This window comes from Labrus bergylta, chromosome 22, assembly GCF_963930695.1.
Source record: "Labrus bergylta chromosome 22, fLabBer1.1, whole genome shotgun sequence".
Classification (NCBI taxonomy): Eukaryota; Metazoa; Chordata; class Actinopteri; order Labriformes; family Labridae; genus Labrus; species Labrus bergylta.
The window spans coordinates 12812516-12830563 of record NC_089216.1 but is presented as its reverse complement, the minus strand read 5'-3'; the positions used below and the strand labels follow the sequence as shown (position 1 = coordinate 12830563).

The window sequence follows — 18048 nt, the reverse complement described above, 5'->3', positions numbered from 1 at the left end:
GTTATCCCAGATTACCCACTGAACGTCTTGTTTCATCATGTTTTATTTCTCATAGGGGCAATAAAAGAAGGCACGTTATTTGTTATTTTCAAACAAGGGCCCAAATGCCCACCTCGACTGTGATTACTGAAACACTTCTCAATTTCTGATCCAGCAGACGAATCAATAGAATCTGTTGTGTCTAACACTTGGGAGTGATTCAGCCCTGACTTATCAATATTTGTGAGACAGATACTCAAGAGGTGGTTGCCATAGTGTGTATTACTTTTTATTGCATCACGTGTATTTTGAGAGTGGTGACTCATGTGTATTTGGCTCAAATCTACTACGTTCCTCCCACGCATTTCCTCACACCCTCCGGTATAAGTCTGGCCAGCTCACGTCTCTCAGCTCATTCAAACGTCTTCCAGACAGCGCGATGTATTCAGAGCTTGAGTGCGGAATTTGTTACCAGACTTACAACGCGGGTCGGCGGTGTCCCCGGGAGCTCCAGTGCAAACACAGCTTCTGCGAGAACTGCCTGCTGGCCCTTTCACGACCTCCTCAGGGGGGACCCGATGACGACGGGACGACAGCACGTCTGGGAGCTGACAAATCCATCGTCTGCCCGCTGTGTCGACACGTCACATCCATCCACGGAGACAGGCGGCTCCGGGTGGAGCTCAGAGTGGACGAGCGCGTCCTGGAGCGGCTGCTGACCGCGGGAGTCCTCGACCGGGAGGACGATGACGACCAGGAGGAGGAGGAGGAGGAGGAGGAAGAGGAAGGTGTCGTTCAAGGCGGCCGTGACGTCACCGAGGAGGGGACGCTCTCCGACAACCCAGCCGAAGAGGGCGACTCCTCACCGGGCTCCAGAGGCGGAAGGCTCCGGAGGTCCTGGAGTAAAGTTTGGAGGAAGATAAGCGGAAAGCAGTCACGGCAAAGTAAGTAGACCCGTTTTTCAAGTTGCCTGTCGTGTGGTTACAGTATCGTATTGAAACCAGCTTTGTCTGTTTACCTGGCTAATAGGCTAAAATAAAGTTTGTGATTCAAGACAAGACAATTACAATTATGATAATTAGGCAAGGGGCTGGATACATTTGTGAAGTTTACAGAACTCCTCAAGAGTCTAGTAGCTTTTTTTGGTCAAAAACTGGAGAGAGCATTTGTCGGCCTAACTGTGTTTAAATCATTTTTTTTCCTAACGTGTCCTGTTTCCCTTTTACAGACTGTATGAACAATGATGACATAAAGCACCTCGCCATGATGTCCGCCTACATGTTTTAAGGAGTCAACAGATACCCTGGACAATGTGACGCTGCATCCTTTTTTTTTTTACATGGCTCAGTGGACCAAAAAACGCAACACGGCCTTACTTGGCAAGACACATCACCGTGATTTAACTTGTCTTTACAGCCTTGTGTTGGCTTGTTCAAACTATGTGTGAAAAAAGGAAAACCTGTGAATCTCAAAATGGCCTATTTTACACAGATACTCGCACTTTTATGTAGCCTATTATATTTATTCATTTGAATTGTATTTATTTTGATAAACATGTAAAATATTTATGGAAAAATAAAATACTTTTCATCTCAAATCAGTGTGTGTTTTTTTTTTTTTTTTTTTTGGTGTGAGTAAATAAAACTGTTTGACCTGTGTGCGTTCATACCATTAAAATGACTCATCACTTAAAGTCCTGGCTTACTAAAAGAACACTTTAAGTCAGGGATGAAGTGCAAGTATTCAAGTCCAATAACTGTGGGCAAGTGGTAGAGCATTTTAAGACATAATCAAATATTCTACATGAAAAGGGCTAAACAGGAAGGAGCATTCAGCTCCAGGAAGTGGTTCTGTCAAGACCAGGTGATTAGCATCTCCTCCAATCAGACTCACAACCTGCAGCAGAGGTCAGAGCTCTTACTCATTTGTCTGACAACACATGGATCGACTTCACTACTACTTATCATAAAGGCTTTTTTTAAAACACTCACACAAGCCTGGGAGGAGGCTGTCCATCATGGAGGAAAATACTGCTCTATGCACAAGGTAGATTTAACCTATGGGCTTTTTACACCTGTAATTATCACCTTTGATGGGTAGGTGATTGTTTTTGGTGGCAATTCCAATAAATTTGCACTAGTCTTGACAGTGTTTCTTTGTTCTTCTCCGCAGACTCTTTGTGCTGGTCTGTGCAGCTGTCATGTTGTTTTTCATGTATCCAGATGCTGCAAGAGGTAAGCGCAAACAGGCCTCTGTATCTGTGAGGTTGAATCTGTAGTGTCTTAATGACTGTCTGGCATAAGTGTTGACTGAATTAGAATGAGGCAACTGTATCTCTTTCCTTAAAGCTACTGCTAATTGTTTTTAAATCAACAGAAGATGTATGTAGCCTACTTAGTCTTTGTTATTTGAAAAGTCATAATTGAGGTGGTATAAAATGGGATTACAATATCAAAGGGACACTAAAAGTAAACCTGACATAGTTAAAAAGCATTCAGGAATTTTGTCAACCCCATTTATTTTTTTCCAAGGATTTTCATAGTATCATATTAAGTATAAAAGCAATATCAGATGGATAAAATGCCCAGAAAAAATAGTTGTGATGATAATCCAGTACACCCACCAGCTTTTTTGTTTAATGTACATTTATGTTTAAAGTTATAATCAGTGGGAGAGGACTTGATTGACAGTTGCTTGGTGGCCAGTGAGAAATTAGAAAAGGATAATTTGCTGTAATGGTAAAGTTGCATCTTGCTATACTACAGTACTCAGAACACCAAAGTGAAGTGATACATAGTCCTACAGTTTTAAGTCACAGTGCTGTTATACTATATCACCACTCATTTTTTTCCAATTGAATGCCTTGTCTGGTAAACTAATACATTTGCATGTATAACAACATTAGGGTAAATTACTCATCATTCATTTTGTACCCTTTCTTTTCCCACCCTTAGCCAGTCCCATTACAATCCAAGTGGACAATGAAGTGAAGCACAAAGTCCTAAGACGACTGCACACTCCAAACAGTCAGCATCATCAGCTTTATACAGGTCAGCTATCACCTGAATTCGGACTCCAATCTGGACCACCTAGCAACACCGAGGCAATCTGGCATTATAGAAAAGCTCCGTCAATCATTGACCATCAACCAAAACCTCTGGGGTTTACAGAAGGAAGCTTTGGTTACAATCAAAACAGCCCAGATAACAGACAATCCTATGCTGGAATGACAAGAGTGCAGAGTGGAATGCTGCCAGCAAATAGTATGTCCACCAGCAACAATCCATATGTAGGAGAAAATGTTCAGGGACTGAAATCCAGTGTAAATTACCACCCTACAAATGGTAATCTTCACAATTCATACTCAGCAATCATTAGGAGAGCATCTTACAAAGACCCTGCCAGTCCTTATTTTCAGAGCTCCAGTCGTTCAGTAGTTCGGAACCCCAGCATTGCCCAGAAATCGTACCAAGAAGAGAATGAGGCAGAGGATAAAAGTGTTTGGCAACCACCTAAAGTTTCTCCTTTTTCATCCCAGACTAGTAGATATTCAAGTATTTCCCTGCCAACTCAAAGAATGCCTTACAGTGGCTATAAAGAGACAGATGAGCTCCCTGGGTCCTGGGCGCAGAGTACATCTAGAGCAATTCAATCAAGAAAATATCCAAGTGTAGCAGGTCAAACTGCTCCTCATGCACCATTAATCAGTGACAGCTTAGACGCCTATGTTATTAAAAGCAGCCGCAGCACAGAACCACAGAGATCATCCATCGCAGACTTCTCCCAGGGGTGGCCATCCACAAGAAACAGTGAGGTACTGAGAGAGAAAAACGGTCAGTCATACCTGTTCAAGAATTCCCAAGGTGACAGATCCATCTCTTATCTGACAATATCACATACGCAAAGGCCCTCTGATACTCCGCCTTATGGCATGTTTTCATCAAATTTACAACAAAGAGGTCCAACCAAGTACATAAAACAACCATCTGAAAGTGTCAATCCAATGGACCAATCTGCTAGTATTGCCCAGTACGGTGCTCAGACAGATAGTTTCAAGCAATCTCATCACACAACAGCAGGAACTCTTGTTCAAACCTTGGTACTTCCTTCTCCAGGGACTGATGACACCAGGAAAACTTTTGTCCCCATTGCTCAAGCAGACTTCCCGGGCAACTATGCCACTGTTAGCGAGGAATCTGTGCCGAGTAGTCCAGCTAATACAACTTCTAGTGGATCAATGCAGACTCGAAAATCTGGACGAATTGATAAAAGCATGTATGGCTTCAGAGGATTTAAAGATTCTATGTGGAGAGCTCTGAAGGAGCAATCCAGAGGTTTGAATGAAAGTACAAAGTCTCTACTAAACAGTTTTGACAAAAGCAAGTTTAAAATCAAAAAAGTGTACCCGTCATTGTCACAAAGGTATAGCTTTAGACAGAGAGAACTACTTATTACAACTACTACAATGCCACAAAAAAATGAGAGAAATCCCTCAGCTTTCTCTTCTTCTCCAAACTCTGTAAATGTCATCAAGACTGTGAAAAATCCAAGACCAATCACATCTGGAGTAAAGGAAGTCCGGTCTCTGATACCTGACAGTCATGTTGGGTTGAAAGGTAACATGGGTACCAGAAAGATGAGGATCTACAGGAGAAATTATGGTCCTGACGGGTTTAGCAATCGGCCACTTGAGGGAGCCAAAGCTTTACTTGGTGAACCAGACAAGTCTACCAGAGTCAACCCGGATTTAGGAGGTTTTAAACCCAGAAGCTCAAAGATCCAGCAACCTGTAAGCCGGAGGATTCAGAGATATGGGTACAATAAAACAGGTAAAATAGAACCAGGTAGAAGACATGGATCAATGAGTGAAAATGAGCCTAAACTACCTCTAAAGACATCACAACGTTCAGAATCAGATCACAGATTCACTTCTGACAACTACAAAAAGAATCATAAAATATATAATTTTCATGGATTTCAACCTGTTCCAACCAGAATTCAAAATACTTTTAACAAAACAACCTGGAAGTCCAAAGAACAAACACAAAATCAGCCAATCTCCTCTGCTTTCCTCAGATCAGCTGGGCCTCTTAAGACTCATATGAAGGCGAGTCTGCTCAACAGTTCTACTAGTTCTATAGTGAGAGGCAAACGTGTGAAAGGAAAACAAGCAAATGCCAAAAAGCTCAATGAATCTAACTCTGTAACCAATGATGCTTGGAAAGTAGCCATACTCAGGCTGCCTAAGATCCCTGCCAGAGTCAAAGCTTTCTCTCACTCTGATATTCTTGGAAGTGCCTTGTTCAGTGGTGTCAAAGCAAAATCCCAGACACCAGTCACACCAACCCAGAAGAAAAGCATTCAAAACATTACAGCTATGATCAAGCAAGAAGCCCAGGCAGCTCACTGGAACTTGAACTCAGAGGGTGCTGTGTTCACTAAAAATCAGACAATCTCCTCTGCTTTCCTCAGATCAGCTGGGCCTCTTAAGACTCCTATGAAGGCGAGTCTGCTCAACAGTTCTCCCAGTTCTACAGTGGGAGGCAAACTCGTGAAAGGAAAACAAGCAAATGCCAAAATGCTCAATGAATCTAACTCTGTAACCAATGATCTGATACTCAGGCTGCCTAAGATTCCTGCCAGAGTCAAAGCTTACTCTCACTCTGATATTCTTGGAAGTGCCTTGTTCAGTGGTGTCAGAGCAAAATCCCAGACACCAGTCACACCAACCCAGAAGAAAAGCATTCAAAACATTACAGCTACGATCAAGCAAGAAGCACAGGCAGCTCACTGGAACTTGAACTCAGAGGGTGCTGTGTTCACTAAAGATAACTCAAGCAGAGGTCCTGAAAAACCTGCTGAAGATGAGTTAAAGGATTTCCGCATTGTTAAGAATAACACGCTGGATCTTGGAGACATTGACTTAAAAACATCTGATTTAATCCCAGATAAGGACGGAAGTGGAAGTGGGGATTTTGACATGTCCAATGTTTTTTCAACAACGAGTAAATCGCTTACTGAGGATTTGTTAGAATTAGATTATCTACGCATATCAGCTGGGAATGTCTCCTTCAAGTCAATGAACGTGTCAAACAATGATAAATTATGAAGAGTGTATTGAATTGTTAAGTGGTTGGAACCATTTCAATAAAAGTTGGAAATGTGGCTTACTTGGGATTTTTGTGTTTTGGGGGTAAACAACTTTGAATTCTGAAGCAAAATGACTGAATGAATATAAAAAATGCCATTGTAAGTCTAAGTCAAATCTTAGTTTAAGACTTTTGTATTTTAAAAACAATTTAATAATCATTAAGTCTGAACATTATAGGGCATTAGGCTATGTAAATTAACAATTTTTAGCTTTGTTTGAGATTATTTTACCAATAATGGTTTAATATTTTGGGACCATCACTGAGGATAGAAAGTTTAGATCAAAGCGTTGCCCTGTTTGAATATAATTTCCATTGAGAGCCACTCTCTTGTGGACAGTGTGCAGACCTTTCTCATTTTTTGCTGCAACCTGTGCTAACTAGCTTACTTGATTGACCTTTAAAACTATTTATTTTTGTACAAATTAATCAAACACCCATAATAAGTCAGTTTAATGGCAAGTAGATTAAGTTACCTTTAGAGTAAGATAGTAGAGTTACATTTTTTTATGCTTAATAACACTAATGCTAAAGCTAGCTAAAGAAGCTGGCTGCTGCTGCTGAACTAGCCTTGTTCAAGGGTAATTTATGTAATCTTTGGACACAGTATCCAAACCATATCAAATTCATATTGCTATTCAATCACACAAACACATAACATTGTAGCTTTTTAAATAGGCCTACCAATGCATGGCATTCATATTTGATATCAGCACATTGTGTTTTATTAAAGACAAAAATAACTCTCCTATTAATCAGCTATTTGATATAAATAAAATGGAACAGTTACTTTCTGATAATTGATTACTGAGTCACTTTTCAACATGAAAATGTAAAACATCTGTTGTTGCCTGCTATTTAAATGCCAGATGTTTGTTTTTTGCTTGTCTTCTTTATTACAGTTGACTGAACAACTGTACTCTTATAAACTATAAAAGTGTAATGTTATACTACTTTTTGTTGTTGTACAAAATTATAAATTGATAAAAAAAGATCATGAATATGAGTGATCAACTCAGGGTTCTTATTCATGTAAATAAATGAATACGTGAGTCAATGCTTTCCTGACATTGTCTGGAAGCCTGTTGTGTCATTCATTGTGGTAAAAAGCACTCATTGGGTTTGCCAATCGGATTACTGGAAATGCAGGTAATCGTGATTATTTCTAAAATACTGGGCACAGTAAATTATGTCTGGAAACCCAGAGTTTCTATTAAATTACATCCTCCAACTCTCCGCTTCTGGCAGAAACCAAAACCTTTTGATGAGTGGAAAATCCACAGAGGTCAAATGTGGATTACTGTGTATGCCTTTTGCCTCATTTGGCAAATGATTTGCATAATGTAATGTCAAGTATGAAGAAGGGAGTATGATGGGAGGTCATACTTGAGGCTTTTTATAAATTGATTGTATTCCCATTCCTTGTGTCCTCATTTTTCCAGGCAGGCAGTGGCTACTCTGCGTGCTGACACAGATTTTCCATCTCCTCTTTCTCGCTTGCAGGAGGGTTTCAGCATGCTGGTCGCTGGGTTTGATGGAAAAACTTGATCTCCCTGTTTGTGAGAAGGGTTTCTTTTCTGACTTTTGCCAAGCCATTAATAAGTACACAAAGAACATGAGGGGAGCAGGTCATTAAGTGGTGTTCCTGTTGATTTATGCCACAAAGGAAACACTCAATTAAAGGATTTTGTTTATTTGTTTATCACAAGAACTTTTGGTGATTATGTTTCTAAAATCTTATACTGTAAGGGGGAAGCTGATTTGGTCATGGTCTAACAGTGATGCATATACAGAGAGAGCAGATGCAAGATGGCACCCACTAGATGGCGATACTCCTCCATTTTCTCATCCATTTTGTGACCTTAACTAATAGATGTTGAAGTTTCCCATGTGTGATGTCTTCTTGTTAAAAGGAATTCGCTTAACAAGTTAAAGGGGGCAAAGAAAACTGCAGAATTTGTCTCAGATGTTTTTTTTTTTTAAGTGAGCAATAATGAAAAATATGGTGAATTGTTTTTTTTGCCTACATCCTCATCAATCAGTCAAGAGTTCAATTTAAGGGGGAGGAGGGGGGGGGGGGGTCTACTCTAAGCTCCCATGAAACCCCTAACAGGTCCATTCACACCACCTGACCCTTCACTTTTTCCCAGTCGTCCTACAACTCCAACTAAATACCAGTTTCTGTGCTTGTCCTCAATCTCCGAGCTCAAAGGGGCCCCACAGCGAGGAGAGGGTGGGGCGGGATGGGGGGGGGGGGGGTTTCGAGGGATCTGCCAGTCAAAGTTAAACACATTGTACGTTGGATTAACACCCACCCTGCCGCCCCCTTAACCACCACCATCATCATCATACCAACACCCGTGGAAAGTGGGACCTTCTACTTTCCCATAGAGCAGAGAAGAAGCGAGGTGACATGATGTTTTTGAGGTTTCCTGTCGGCTCCTTCAAAGTCTCTCCTCTCTTTTGTGTAGCAGAGTGTTTGCTCGTCTGGTTCACACTGCCTCCTTTTTCCGAGTGTGTGTACTCGCCTATAATATTCCCTGTGTGTGTGTGTGTGTGTGTGTGTGTGTGTGTGTGTGTGTGTGTGTGTGTGTGTTATCGCAGACAGTGTGGTGTTCTCTTGCAAAAACTGTCCATCCCTCCCTCCCACCTCTCCCACTGTGAGGGGGAATTCTGTACCATGTGTCTGCGGTTTTCAGGGAGCTTTCAAGGAAAATAAAGCACAGAGGCCTCACAGCCCACCCCCCCCCCCCCCCCCCACCCCACCCCAGCCGACCCAACACACCCTCCTCTCCTCCCTCCTTCCGCCCCTTCTCCTTTTCCCTCAATCACTCACTCCATTTGGCACGTCCCCTCCTTTTTCTTCCCCCGAGAAGCCACTCTCGTATGCTGCCTGTAATAAAAAAGACAAATCCGTGATTATGGCAAACATTTTCTTATGAGGAGAAGGGAGAGGGGTGAGTGTTGGCTAATGTGGGGGGTGAGAGAGAGAGGGAGGAAGGGGGGGGGAGGCAGAGAAGAAAGGCTTTTTGTGAGGCTAAATACACTAGGAGAAAGAGAGGGCGGTGAGGGGAAAAAAAAGAAAAAACTGGAAATACATCAGAAAAATGTTGCATCTGCTGTGGCATTCGTGGGTCAGATTACCTCAAATTCAACACAGCAATGGCTCCAGCTATTGGTTTGAACCATGTGCGTTTGTTCAACTCGACTTTATTGAGCCTGTTTAACTTTGCCTTTAAATCTAGTTGGAAGGTCTGGGAAAGAGGGGAAAACAAGAGGGAAAGTTGGAGGATTAGCAGGGGCAGCTTGCGATGTACAGACAGTAATCCTCGGCTTTCTTGGCTCGGTCAACACACAGTAGGTTTACATAAGCTAAAACACCTGTAGCATTACTTATGGAGCTTACTGTGGGAACTCCACAAGAAAAAAAAAGAAATGGTGGAAAAGGAAACATCCCTCTAGATATAGCCTACTCTCTGCAGTGAATGATGGGAAGGAAGCAATTTAGGAGCATGGATGGATTAGCGCCCACATTAACATTCCTACATTCGCAATGGGAGCAAAAGCTATTTCCTTGTCCTACATCCAGAGAGCTTCCCGTGGTTTGCGCCATAGAGGAAGTCATAAAGACGGGAAGACTTCCTGTATTGTTGCCAACATGTAGCAGGACAGACTGTACATGCTCTGAGATGATGTAAACACCATAAAAATAGCAGGCCAAGACATACATCTGACCGAAGAGTTACGCCGCTCCTTCATACCAGTGCTTCCCATGGGCTGGAGACGTGTTTTTACTGGGATAAGCAGACACGTAGAGGGTCTTCCTTTAAAACAGAAACACACGTGCTTACATAAGTGTTATCTGTGCAAGCCTGCAGAATGGTAACAACTCCATCCCAGGAAGACTGCGGTATGTTCACAACATTATTCCAACAGTGGTCATTTTTGAACGCTCAATTTGCTTGCTGAACCCCCGAAAAGGCTACATGAAGGTTTCCAGCTGTGTTTAATGGCAGAAGCAGACCACTTTGACTTGAGGTCTTGCAACATAAATATAAAGACACTTCATTTCTATAGCAATTTTCAAAATAAAGTTACAGAGTGCTTTACAATAATATAGACTAAAAGAAGGAAAGCAAAACGCCTTCAGCATTTAAGTCGTTAATTCAACTTGTGAGCAGCACATTCATTATAAACAGAGAGTGTCTTATGCTTTACAATCCCCCTTTAACAGTTTTGTGAGATGACATATGAGTGAACTCATCAAAATCATAACACATAATTAGGACCATAAAAAAGAAGATGTGTGTGTGTGGGGAGGGGAGGGGGGCGCAGATGGCCTAGCGGTTAGGTCGCGCCCCATGTGTGGAGGCAAACGCGGGAATGTTCAATTTACTGTGCCCAGTATTTAAAAACATAATAATTACCTGCATTTCCTGTAATCTGATTGGCTTTTTACCACAATGTACGACACAACAGGCTTCCAGACAATGTCAGGAAAGCACTGACTCACTTATTAGTAGATAGGCTATATGTATGAATTTCTTTTTTTTTGTTGTTGCAGATATCAGTAATGCTCACTCAGGACATGAAGAATACGTAAATATCTGAAAAGCCCAATACACAAGAATGGGAAAAGTGATTTGTCCTGGGAAGAATGTCATTGTGGATATCTGAAATGCTCATTTTTACCTGGATCTTGTGTACTTGTAGAGTTGGAGTTTGACTAATTATCAATGTTAACAACTTCCATCATCCATATCGGTTCAGAGCTGAAACAACTAGAATAACTTTTTTAAAAGGATCCTGTGATTTAACTGAAAGCTCAAGCTTTTAAGTTGTCCCTGTGGTTTTTCCTTTTGGATAAATTGGAGGAGTTTTCTGCGTCTACACTGCTGTGTGTAATTAAGCGAGGTTATTGGGTCTATTTCCAGGCTGTGGGCCAATAGGTGCATGTCGGTGTGTTTATTCAGAGATACAGTATCACACACTCACACTGAGGAGATGATACTCGCCTGTTCAGACACAACAGGTTCACCTGTTGGAGTGGATCCAACGCACCTCTCTGCCATTGAACTCGGTGTCCTCTTGCCTTGGCTCCCATCCAGCACCCCTCCTCCTCTCTCTCCTCTCTCTCGTCTTGATCGGAGAGGTTGCCACCTTCGCCGAGGCAGGCATTGTCGCTGCTCGTCACCGGGACAACCAGATGGCAGCTGTGCCCATTTGTTGTCCTCTGCTCCTTCATTCTCTCTTTATACAAGCTGATGCCGCTTTAACATTTCTGTCTTGCTCTAACACAAAAGGAGGGGTTGACATTTGAGTTTATCTGACTCCGAACATTTGACACATGAACTTAAGTCTCTGTGACTGTGGTGGATGTAGAGATTTTTAGTTAGCCTAAGGGTGCATCACAAGAAGAAAGAGTTGTGTGAAAATGAGTTTCCTGAGGAATATTCGTGCTCATTATGGTTATAGTCAGCCGATGTATCAAGAGAAGTGCTTGTGCCAGTACGTTATGGGAAAAGAGAAATGTCTCCGCTGAAACTAATCTTAAAGTAGGTCTTAAAATCCCCTCAGGGCTGTCGCTGTGTGAGATAAAAGTGAACAAAAGTTGAGGGAACATGAGCAGTGAAGAAAAGTAGGTTTCAGTAGCCACTCAGGTGGAAACGTGTGGGCTTCTTCTGCTTTCAGACAGGTGCTACTAAGCTTTTTACTGTCCACCCTAACCTTATTTTTAAGGCAGTTCAGGGGAAGTGAGAGGGCCTGATACATGTCCAGACCTGATCTCTGTGTGTGTGTGTGTGTGTGTGTGTGTGTGTGTGTGTGTGTGTGTGTGTGTGTGTGTGTGTTTTCTCCTTCCTATTCATTCCTACAGTGCCTCTGTCTGGGTTGGGTTACTCTGCCATCTGGAAAGGAGGATGATACAACATCCCGTACATGTTCACAGTAAAAAGAAGACAGATTTATTATCCCTAAAAAAAGCTTATTAAATCAAACAAAATGTGTGTGAGAAGAAATGCTAGTGAAATAAAACCCAGGAGCTCACCCAGCTATCATCACAGTGGGCAAATGACTGCTAAGAGGAGTGATGAACTCTGATACCAATATGCCATCCTTATAAATAATCTCATTACCATGTAAACAGGGCTGCTGTTTTCCACTAACACTCACAGATAGAATTTCAAATGATATTGTTGAAAAATGAAGCCGATGCGGCGTCACAAAAGACTGCAGTTCCCTGAGTGTCCACTTGAGGCCGGCTCACTACTCACATTAAAATTCCCATTTTGACAGCAGAAATAAAAGTGCGTATCGCCTTGTACAAAAAAAACAACCCGATTTTGGTCTGAGTAGTTAATGTCTTTATCAGCAGACACTGTACAGATACAGATTGATTTATTCAAAAAACTATTTTTTTTTAACAACTTATGCTTTTGATATTAGGAGCGTGATTGCTATGACTGCAAGCAGGGGCTTTGTAGCTGTTCCCCCGGAGGCTTAAGGCTCACCTCAGCTCCAGTTCTAATATCAAAAATATTTGTTGAAGGTCACATATTTTCAGCTCCCCAAAACATGTGTGTGAAGTTTCTTGTTCTAAATCCACTCTGGTTCTGTATTTGATCATTCATATAAACCCCTCTATTTCAGCCCTGATCAGAACACTGTTTCTGTGTCTGTAGCTTTAAATGCAAATGAGCTGTGTTTGACAACACCCCCTCTCTGGAAGGGCTTGGGTTGCCCTATTATTTACAGTGAGAAGGCAGACTTAGAGGGCACAACAAACACCTAGCTGTGGGAGTTTCATCCAGCTGGGGGAGGAGTTACTGCCCTTTGGGATGTCATGAAGGGAAAATCTCCAAACGGCCTGTTTGGGCACATATTTTCTGAAACGTGGAGCAGGTAGAAGACGGAGAGGATCGACTTTTCTCTTAATTGGGGGATTTGTAGACAGACACATATTAGTTTTAGAAAAACATGGTTAAGTGTCTTTTGAATATGTGACCTTTAAAATATAAAATATGTACCATTTGTTGTCTACGTGCCATTAACCCTCCAAGTGCTGATCAGTGGAGCAGAGAAAATTTAGAAAAGATCAGGTACCCTGTTTGTACAATATGCAACTTAAAAAAAGCAGCACAACATCAAAGATTGGTAGTGGTCATTGCGACTAATGCAGTTTTATTGGATAAGTCAGGCTGCTTTCTTTTCCACATTACAGTGTCACATCTGCGCTGTGGTCTCTCTCTGTTTGTGTGTTAGTCAAAGATGGTGAGTGTGAGAGGGGCATGAGCCCATCTGTCTGTGACATTTCATGCAAATGTTCACACTTGCCTCAGCCCGTAAATTGTAGCGTCTTCCACTCTCTTCGTCTTTGTCCCCTTGTAGACCAGTAGCTCTTCTGTTTTTCCATCTTAAGCCTGTCACTTTTAACAATCCTCCCCATTACTTCACTACAAAGGAAACATAGCAGCCAGTCACACAAACAAAAGCAACCACAAGTCCTTTTCTTGTTTGAATTTTTTTTTTCTTTTAGTCATTTTTTTTTTCAAGCAACAGAAGTAAAACTGTCTACATCAATGGCAAATTTCACAATATTCCCATTCAGTACCATTCCTCAAGGGAACAAGAGGAAGAGATTACACCATTTAGAACAGCAGCAGCACTTTCCTTGAGCACATTTTATGAGAATTGCTGAAGTCGCTAACAACGCAGTGAATGAAATCATACAGCCACTTAAACTCGTAAACCCCTGTTCGTCTGAGCTTTCCCGGAGGAACTGTATTCATGATATGTGGCTTTGACGACTAAACACTTCACCACAGGCAGACAACAGGAAGGGTTTTTCAGACTGCTGCGGGCAGCTTGAAAGAAGTTCTTTCATAAGTTGACAAAATGATCCGTTCCCAACGGGGCTTCAATGGCAGGATGATGACGTTGAAAGCATGTGTTCTGCAATCGTTTTGAATTATACGTACCTTTAACATTTATACTGAAAACTGCTAATTATTTTCATATGAGAACATCTCCATCAGAAACATTTCAACCGTTAATCATGTGTTTCCCTGCTAGTCTGTACAAGAGCATAGTTCAATGTGCTAAATCTGGTCTCAAGTCCCATTACTTTTTAGAAACCTCTATTACAGGCAATCCAGCCACAGATCCCAATCTGCTCATAATAAAGCAGCATTGTTAAGCTCCAGGCCGCCCGACAGTCATGTGACCAGAATGAGAAAGTTCATGAACTTCCTAAGGCTGGCAGACAAACACATGAGTACAATTTGGAGCTACATAGATGCACACATATGCAGACATAGGGTATTTGTGTTTTGTTGTTTTTCTTCCGAGGTGGCCTTATCTCTCTCTTGCCATGCATTTCTTTTTGCGTTTGCGGTCAAAGTTGTAGGCAGATTCAAGGTTAAAGCATACGCATGTCTTCACCATGACCTTCAATCTCCAAGAGTCACATAAACAGACTGCGAGGCGAGATATGTCACAGTTCTTCCCCCCTGCTGCAAATGAAAAAACGGTGGAACATAAAAAAAAAAGATAACATTTTGAAAACAAAACAAAGCATTACGTCTAGACTTGAGAGCTGAAGGTTGCTTCTTGAGGTGCTGCCGGAGCCTTTTTTTTTTTTATTTTTTTTTGCTGTATTTTGGCACTAAAGGCCCCACGACAATTAAGTCCTCCATTACCGGCAAAGAGAAACAGTCCAAAACTCCTCCAGTTAGGGCCATGGCTGTAAAAGTCAAGTCATCTGATAGAACATCATCACACTGAACAGACATATACATTTTTTTTATGAGAACTGTACAGCCAAAAAAACCCACAAAAGACACAAAAATAGACCTGATATATTCAGGTAGGACAGCCCTAATAGTGCTAGCTGCTAAGACGGGGCAGAGAGTAAAAAGGACAGACAGGCACTTAAGTGCAGATGCATAGCGGAGGTTGAAGAAAGAGCCAAGCAAAAGACAGAAAGGAGGAAGGAAAGGAGAAAGAAAGTTCTAAAGAAAGATGCGTCAACGCAGTTTCAATTCAACAGATTTAAAAAAAATAAAATTAAAATGTCTGGAACTGTAAAGTTTAAAATAATTGTGAACAATTTGTTTGTCATTTTTTTCTGACAGAATTGAAAGAAAACGGACACTCTGTCCTGTGCTAAAAGCAGTGAGCTGACCGCTACAAAGCTAGCATTAGCATGGCTATTTAGAAGATCTCCATCCTCAGCTGCATGTAGGCTACAGCTACTGTATGTTATTCAGCATCCTGAGAAGACAGCAGGAAAGTGGGGCATAGGTATTTGGAGCTAATAGCACTAATGGGATTCCTTGGCTCTATGGCAGGGGTCTTACCCTGAGCTGTGGACAGTAGGACGTTAAACTCACGTCCCGGCACATTGCTAATATCTTAATATGACCTTTGCTAACTTTAGCTAACTAGCAAGCTTCGGTATATCTCTTCGTTAGTGCCTTATGTTTCAAGCCTGTGTGTTTAATACTTGAGGCGTATTCATCAAAAAAGCGAGAGGGAAGAGAAAAAGAAAAGGACAAACTGAAAAAGAGTGGGGTTATAAAATTAGCTGAATGCTAACAGCAGCTATGCTAATATTTTCTCACAGTAGACCGGAAGGCCAGCTCATTGCTAGTACCATTATCATTACACACCTTATTTATGCTACATTCATGTCATATTGGATTTTCTTTGTGAAGATTTTCACACTTGCAAATGTTGCGTAAGTCATTATTATTTCAGATGCAAATATTATTATTACACTTTGATTTGTCTGACGTTGCACCGAGTGATACAGAAGTTCCTGTAATCCTAACACAAAATGTTAATCAACTATAAATAAAGCAGACGATTGTAGATATATAGTTAAATCAACCATGCACGCTATTAGTCTGACCTTCGACTAAACTGTTTTTGCGAGTTTGTAAACATAGAGATAGCTATTATTTCTACCATTCAGACGATATGACATGAACGCAGCAAGCGTTCATCTTTATCTCCTGCCTTGTTTTAATTCTACATCAAATCAAGCACACAGAAAAAAAAAAAGCTTCAGTAAGATGAAGTTCTTTGTAAATGGCTACAATCTGAAAATGAGGCACTTCTTGAGCTGATATATATAATTTTCTTTTCTTTTTTAATACACTTGTTAGCCACCATTATAGTCTTAACGATAATGATTTTTTTCGCTTTGAAAAAAAACAAAACAAATCTAAATTTCTCGGTACCCTTCTCTGATTGGCTTTCCACTCAAGGAATGAGAGCAGCACGCGGCTTTTCTAGAACGTCATTTGGCACGCATCCGTGTTGGTTTTTCCACAACCAACAAGATGAAAGTGAAGAGAGACAGAGCGAGAACAAAAAACTCCATCAGTCTCTGTCAAAGTGCTGCGAGGGGGGGGGGGGGGGCGTGTCCAATCCTGCTGCTCAGCTTGATTTGATTGGTTGTCACAAACGGAACAGGCGTAGAGTTGAAGCGCTCTCCAATTTGGGACCAGATTGTTTTTCCCCAAAGACATCAGCACTCTGGAAGAGAAAAGAGGAAAACGGATTGATTAGATTGAAATAACGCAGCTATGACGAGGAAATACATATTACGACACACTGATAGAACTTCTTTTGCTTTATCAGGCTCCTTAGAGTATCTGGAAGATACCAGTGTCTGCGCAAGAACACAGCAACCCTTAAAGGAGAGACAGGAATACACAATGCAGCCAACAAAAAGAAAAGAAAAAGAGATTCAAAGTGAGTGATAAGGGGAACGGCAGTGGTGAAAGTGAGGACAACCTAGCGCTGCGGGTTAGAGCCAAGCGTGTGAATGTGTGTATGCCAGCACGAGGGAGTACAGATCTAATCATGCCAGGTTTTTTTCTGGCAATTTGAGCTCGACATGTCACTCTGTGTGCACTCACAGGTGTGTACTGTCAGGAAGTGTCTTAAACTGCGATGAATGAAAAGGCTGATTCTTTCCTGTCCTTGTTTGCACAGCTCATAAGATTAGCAGGAATGCAGACAAGATGATATTTTGAATCACACGGCAGGTTTTAGCAAGTTTTAAAACACTCATAACCCGTCTGATTTGGGGGCTTTCCTAGTGAGAGAAACCTTGAGGAGTCTTTGGGCGTCAATCAAAAACGGTGGCTCCAAGCCGTGGCATGTTGAGACATGTCCAAGGACAGGTGATTTAAGGGGTCAGAACTCCTCATACAGAGCGCTTGCGGGAGTTGAATGACACTTTTCCAGATCCAAAATTTTAGGGGCCTGGTTTCAGTGTTTACCCAGCCTTTGCTTTGTGGCCTTCCTTTCGGAGCGGTCTCAGATCACACAGTGAGGTAGATCCACTGGCGGCTCATTTTATTCTCACTTTGAGGCGCCGCAGTATTTCACACTTGTGACCCAAGCACCAGAAGCATGTTATGCTGGGAACACAAATCAGTGTGAATGGCATCAATTGCATCTCTCATGGCGTGTTATTTGTCACAAAGAACTGACAAGTTATAAATCCTCTCATCATCCATTGAAAAAAAAGGAAGCTTGTCTTTGTTCTTTTAGGTTTCTTGCGACTTTTTCTGTGTTTTCACATTTGTCACGATTGCTCGCCCTCCCCTCTCCGCCTCTTTAAGCCGACTCGGGCAGTGTATGCTTAGGTTTGTGTTTACAGTGACCAAATTAAACGGACTTTGGGGTCAAGTGTACTCGGCTCCGGGCCAAGCCCCTAATGTGAAACCACCCTAAAGGTATGTTATGTAATGATTACTGAAGCCTGACTGATCTGTCGTTCAGCCTCTAGTATCGTGTAGATAATGCAGCGCCCACTTGGTCCAATCACTAACATTTCAGTGTATATGTATTCAGCGTGTTTCTAGACGTTCTAGGAAATTAAATCTTTTTTTTTTTTTACAGGACC

The 18048-nt window shown here is 41.7% G+C and overlaps 2 protein-coding genes across 3 annotated transcripts in view; one reads left to right on the top strand and one right to left on the bottom strand.

Annotated features, from left to right (window-relative positions):
- The first annotated feature begins 365 nt into the window (after positions 1 to 365).
- On the top strand, positions 366 to 6144 carry si:ch73-335l21.4 (E3 ubiquitin-protein ligase-like). 2 transcript variants are annotated; one of them, XM_065950842.1, is made up of 4 exons: positions 366 to 923; positions 1208 to 2025; positions 2152 to 2213; positions 2934 to 6144. In XM_065950842.1, the coding sequence occupies exons 1-2, from the start codon at positions 419 to 421 to the stop codon at positions 1264 to 1266; spliced, it is 564 nt and encodes a 187-aa protein (XP_065806914.1). In that variant the 5' UTR covers positions 366 to 418; the 3' UTR covers positions 1267 to 2025; positions 2152 to 2213; positions 2934 to 6144. The 2 variants fall into 2 exon arrangements, with proteins under 2 accessions (XP_065806914.1, XP_029132323.2); XM_029276490.2 differs by lacking the exon at positions 366 to 923 and having other exon boundaries at positions 1268 to 2025.
- Positions 6145 to 13277: 7133 nt separating this feature from the next.
- Positions 13278 to 18048, bottom strand: part of si:ch73-335l21.1 (insulin receptor substrate 1-B) — a 49754-nt gene continuing 44983 nt past the window's right edge. Inside the window, exon 4 of the mRNA XM_020629192.3 lies at positions 13278 to 16667. Within this exon, the coding sequence (XP_020484848.2) occupies positions 16660 to 16667 (8 nt within the window). The 3' untranslated portion in view covers positions 13278 to 16659. The remainder of the gene's footprint in view (positions 16668 to 18048) is intronic.